General features: G+C 35.6%; 1 protein-coding gene across 1 annotated transcript; it reads left to right on the top strand.

The window, feature by feature from the left end:
* The first annotated feature begins 2,041 nt into the window (after nucleotides 1–2,041).
* Nucleotides 2,042–5,059, top strand: cfap144 (cilia and flagella associated protein 144). The gene is made up of 4 exons (XM_058779511.1): nucleotides 2,042–2,279; nucleotides 2,362–2,421; nucleotides 2,653–2,756; nucleotides 3,203–5,059. The coding sequence occupies exons 1-4, from the start codon at nucleotides 2,150–2,152 to the stop codon at nucleotides 3,311–3,313; spliced, it is 405 nt and encodes a 134-aa protein (XP_058635494.1). The 5' UTR covers nucleotides 2,042–2,149; the 3' UTR covers nucleotides 3,314–5,059.
* Nucleotides 5,060–6,000: the final 941 nt, after the last annotated feature.

Here is a 6,000-nt window from a genome sequence, read left to right as displayed (position 1 = left end):
ATCTGACTCAATCTATTTAAGTGATTTTCAAGCTATTTACAATTTCAAGCTATTATTCCAAATTATTTAAAGTGTTACTTTTAAAACATTTTATTACGCTCACTTTACATGCATCGAGACAGAATTAGGAAATAACTCGAAATAAATCCTGAGTGATTAGATCTGATTTGGGAACAAACTCAAGGTGAATTCAATACCGCCAATGCTTACAGCCTGTATTATGACCTTATATCAACCAATCTAGCCCACCAGGAACACCCAATTTCATTACAAAGACTAAACACAGGCGATTTAGAACAGACTGGGACTCTCAGGTTTGGGAACCTGGTCTCATTTTGGTACCCGGAATCCTTTACACAGTCCTATTAACAGAGAACATGCTGAGGCTGAGGGAACACTTAAAAAGCAGTGCCAATCTGATTTTTCAAGAGAGTTTCCCATGACCAAGTGGCGTCTCCTTTGGGTCTCAGTGATGGTGAGTGTATTGAGTACAATCAGTGCCATCAGTGGTGTATGACTCCTGGGGTTTATCTACTAGATAGAGATTTTGCAGCCTGTGCGACGGAGAAAATAAAGCATCATTTCTGCTGAAGGAATGATGCATTTATCTGAACCTCAACATACACTTGCTCGCACCTAAACAAACACACGCATTCACATTCACATTGTCCCTTTGTGTGTGAGATAGAGAATTATCGTGGTGTGCGTGTAGACAATAGGCCTTGAGCGAGTGTATGTTTGTGTTTCGGCACAGATTGTGGTCATGGATGACTGCTAGTCACAGACATAGCATGGACTCATGGTTAGATGTGCTGGAAATTTTCTCACGTTCTTTTTACGGATGTATAGGAACAGTCCAGCAGGCATTCTTAAAATAATGCAAAACTTTGGTGTAAAACAAAGAATTGTTAACAAGATAAATAAAAATGATACACTACGTGTAGTTGTTGTGTGCAGTACAAAATTACTTCGTGTTTTGACTGTACTAATGAACTTTAATTCTCCAAGAGACGTAATATCAAAGAGCAAAATTCTAATAATTGCACAGTTTTATGCAGCTTAATTAGGTACAGGGGGAGCAGAGCTAACATGGGAAAATAACATAAAACCTGTAATTAATGATCATTTTAAAACTATTAAAACACAAAACTGTTTCACAACTGAGATCTGACAACAAAAACAGACATTATATAAATAATATATAAACAAATATAATGCATTACAAGCTCAATTTAAGAATAAATTAGTCTCCATAAGACTTATCCAGTTTCTTTTGAGCGGTTAGACTTAAAATATTCTGTTGCATATAGACTATAATAAATATATTCTACAAAATACTAATCATTTTGGATGATCCTGGTTCTTAAACTGCAAAAATATTTAATCTCACACACTTTCACACAGAAATTTATTTATTTATTTATTTACTTACTTAATTACTACTGTTTGTTTGCTTGTTTGCTTGCTACAAAATATGGGTAATTTTGGTGGTTCTTAAACCACAGAAAATATTTTAACACAACACTTACTGTGTTTGTTTGTTTTTGACAAAATAAGTAGCTTAATTTAGGATATTCCTGGTTCTTAAACCACAAAAAACAAAACAAACAAAAACACTTTAACCACTGATCTATAGCCTAATAGAGATTATATATAGATCAGCGACTTTAACACAGCACTTTCCATGACAATTGAAAGTGGTCAATTTGTTTATTTTCTACAAAATAGCCTAAATAAATTATTTTCTAACTAAAAATTAGTAATTTTAGATATTCTTGATTTTTAAACCACAGCAAATGCTTCCATGTCACAATACAACAGTTTCTATATCAGTTATGTTTTGATTATTCATTCATTCATTCATTTATCCAACACAAGCAGATAATAGTTCCTGCTGGAGTAATATAGGCTCACAGAGCTCACTATCGGCATGCTTTAGGAGAAAATACCAGACGAATTTCTGATGCAAACGAATTAGTGGGCTTTGGCTCCCTCGTGTGGATAAAACCGGTTTAGCGCTCTGTTTACAGTTGCCAAGCAACAAGATTCGAAGAGAAAACCGACGTGTTGGCCATTATTGCTGGAAGTGATTCGGTGATCGTACTAGCAGCGAACATTAGCAACTAAAACATATTTCATAACACTAAATATGGCAAACCCTAAAGAAAAAGACCCTGTGGACATAGTTCACCAGAATGCTATTCATGTCGAGACAATAATGAAGGAGCTGAGACACCAGAAGCTTTACACTGAGTTTAACATCAACCCCTTCAAAAAACGTGAGTGCAGAGATTCACTTGTTCACAGTATGTATGTCTCTGTGTTTGCTTAAATATGTAAAAGAGCCTCTTTGATTTTCAGTGCACATTCTGACTGACAAGCCCATGTCCAACATCGCCTACAGAAAAGAAGAGGAGGACCGTAAGTACTTCCACAAACTTACGTTTGATTTAACACAATTCTACAATATTTGTTAAATCCACAAAATATATTAAATCTACATGCTAAATGTTTTAATTGGTTCTTTTTACGTTAGTGGTGATAAAATAATTATTGTTTACCATTAACTGTATTTGCTGTTTGGGTGTCTGGGTTTAATGTAAATTTAATATAGGCCTATGTAAAATGTAATAACAAAATGTTTTTGTACAGCTGCTTTTGTCCAGGCCATAAACAGGGCCCATCTGGAGCCCACAAAAAAGTACTCTCACCCTCAAACTGAAGCACAAGAGATAGGATGGATAGCAAGTCCTTTAGTAAGTTCTTATGTATGTATGTATGTATGTATGTATTTATTTATGAGTGACTGAATGAAAGAAAAGGATAACGATATGGGAGTCACTAATGTTCTATTTAGATTTTATGTGAACATTTTAGAAGCCATTTAGACTTAAATATGTGCGTATTTATTAATTTATTTGGGTTCAACATTAACAATAACATTAATTATTATCTATTTATTTATTAAACCATGCATGTAAAAACAAAAGATACATTTAAAATGTTTATTTTGATGAATCTGCAAAATTGGACAGTTTATATATATATGACCAAAAACAAACTTTTGTTGCTGTTGTTTTTGAAGTTTACATTTGCACATTCCATAGTGGATTCATTCCCAATTTACGTATTATAGTATCCTAGATTACTGTAGGATGTCTTCCATAATCATCCATATCATGACTTTTGTGCAACCTTTCAGATTGCCTCAGATCGCAGTGACAGAAGATTAAATTTTCCACGACAGAACTCTGAAATCACTAAATACATGGACGCTGCATGGCGGTTGAAGGAGCAAACACAAAATTTGTGATGGCAGTTTTAGTTATATGTTCCTGATGCCATATACACTGTGTACACTACACCAGATAAATAAGTCTAGTTATCATCTGTGACCATTGCAAAATGGCCATTCTTTGTTATCACAAATAAACACAAAAATTGCACAAGTACAAATATATTTTAGAGAACACTCACTAATACAGATATGGCAAGGTTGGGTTTGCACAGAGGCTGCAGGTCTCAAAATCCCATGAGCTGCCCACCTAGACAGTGTTTTTGCCATTTTGCAAGGCAGGTTATTCGATTTTAAGACACAGCCAGGGTGTTTAGAATTTCAGTGGTGTATCTAGAGATACGTTAAAGTGGGTCAGATGGCCACCATTCATCACTATGAATGTGACTGCTCCTGTCCTGCAGAATCTCTGCATAGTAAGCAAAAAAGATTAGTTCATAACTAATCGATCTTAGATAATGCCATATTATACAGAAATAGGATTCACACAGCTTGTTTTGCAAATGTGACTTTTTCACAAGAAAAATCCATAACTGTGACCATAATCCACTGGCGGTTTATTGGAACATATTACACATAATGTATCAGCCACTCAGGTCAGGATTTATTACATTACTTCCCCCAAAAGAAATTCCCTTTATATGAAGATACAGTAATATTTTTGTTGTTTTTTTCTTACAGAAATGCACTGAAATCTCATGTACTCAGTTTTTGTCAAATAAAATCAGGACTTAGTTCACACTAAAATAAAAATTCTGTCATAATTTATTTACCCTCATTTTGTTCCAAACCTGCATCGAGTTGCTTCTTATGCTGAACTCAAAAGAATACTGGTTTCTAAACAGGTGCTGGTAGCCATTGACTTTCATAGTATTTTTTCCCCATACAATGGAAGCCAAAGGCTACCGGCAACTGTTTGTTTACCAACATTTTTCTAAGTATCTTCTTTTGTGTTCAACAGAAGACAGAAAGTCATACAGATTTGCAACAACATGTAAAGTAAATGATGACAGAATGTTCATTTTTGGGTGGACTGTTACTTTAATGTTATAGAGGAATGGAAGGATGTATCCCTGGATAACCGAAAATGTACAATAAAAACATCTCAATGTAGCGCTTTTTTAAATATCTTTTTTATTAAAGGGGTGGTTTACTGCGATTTCACTTTTTTCATTTTAAATAGTGTGTAATGTTGCTGTTGGTGCATGAACAGTATCTGCAAAGTTGCTGCGCTGAAAGTTCAATGTAAGCGGAGATATCGTCTTTTAAAAATCAGGAAGTTTAATGCCTACAAAAACGACTCATATGGGACTACAACGAGATACTTCCCGGGTTGCATACGTAAAAAACCCATAAATTTGCATCAACCCCTCCCTCCGGAACATGCCAAAGAGGGGGCAAGGCCATGTTCTGCGGCTTTGTCGAAGAGGAAGAGTTATAGTGGAGAGTTGTAGCCATGCCGTCGAAACGGTGTTATTTTCACCCAGCTGTCAGGTCTTCTGTGTTCGGGCTTCCTACTGATGCTGTAGTTCGTCAACAATGGTTAAAATTTATGTTTGATTATGTTCCTGACAATTACAATCCTAATTTAGCTCTCTGTGCTGCGCATTTTACGGAAGACAGCTTCCAGAATCAAGAGAGTTCAGAGTTCAATGCCGGATTCACACAGAAACTATTACTAAAACATGGAGCAGTTCCAACTTTAAAACCAGAGGCAGCAGTTGTTGGGCCACAACCTGTAAGTAAGATTTCATAATTTTAAATGTATTTGCATGTATAATTTCAGATGTAATGTTTTAGTTTTATCAAGGACGTAAACAAATGCCAACGCTGGCTATAGTAGCCAGTTAGTTAAATGCTATTTCGTGTGTTTATGACAAATGCGTACAAACATTTTATACCCGAATTTGTAATTATGTACTAATTTTGTAAATGTATTTTCCATGTATACTTTATGACGTAATTTTTCGATTTGATCAAGAACGTAAACACAAGCCAACGCTGTTTTGTTATAGTAGCCAGTTAGTTCGAGGCTATTTTGTGTGTATAAGACAAACGTGTACAAACTTTAAAAATTAAATGTAATCACAACAGCAAACTTCCATTCAGAAACGTTTTGTAAGAGCCGTGCTTGCGGAAGTTCTGCTTGACTCTCTTCATTACCGCTTTCTGGGTCTGATTCTGGCTCTGATACGGCAATATTGACACCATTATTTACATTTGACCGGTGTTCTGTCGATTTGTGCTACCCTGTCAGATTTTGCTACCTCCCATTAAAACAGCAGGTAGTACAATTCGACAATGAAAAATGCTACCTGTCAAATTATGATTTATTAATGTCTACACCTACCACAACCCTAAACCTACCCTTACAGTAATGCAAATACAGTAATTAGGTGTTATATTCGCGGTTGTGACTATAAGGGATACAGCTACCGGAAACCAACAATAAATATTTTTTTCTACCTATTAGATTGTGTTTTATTAATGTCTACACCTACCCCAACCCTAAACCTATCCATACAGTAATGCAGATACATTAAATATTGTTGTTCAGCATGAGAAAAAAGACGCAATATTGATTTGCGCATGCGCAGTAAGCCCTGGTAGGAAAATCTGACGGGTAGGATAAAATGTCAGGACACCGGAGCACATGCGACTGTCGCCCGTGAAGGTAATGGGCGTGAAGTTTCCGGACAATGTGC

This window comes from Onychostoma macrolepis, chromosome 06, assembly GCF_012432095.1.
Source record: "Onychostoma macrolepis isolate SWU-2019 chromosome 06, ASM1243209v1, whole genome shotgun sequence".
In the NCBI taxonomy this organism is placed as follows: Eukaryota; Metazoa; Chordata; class Actinopteri; order Cypriniformes; family Cyprinidae; genus Onychostoma; species Onychostoma macrolepis.
Note: the sequence above shows the minus strand (reverse complement) of the source record. Positions and strands in the feature narration are given on the sequence as shown.

Excerpts from the sequence above, each read along its gene's own strand:
- cfap144 (XM_058779511.1), top strand. The coding sequence starts at position 2,150 with ATGGCAAACCCTAAAGAAAAAGACCCTGTGGACATAGTTCACCAGAAT. Across the intron at positions 2,422-2,652 it reads CAGAAAAGAAGAGGAGGACC|CTGCTTTTGTCCAGGCCATA; the intron begins GTAAGTACTTCC and ends GTTTTTGTACAG. Across the intron at positions 2,757-3,202 it reads GATGGATAGCAAGTCCTTTA|ATTGCCTCAGATCGCAGTGA; the intron begins GTAAGTTCTTAT and ends GCAACCTTTCAG.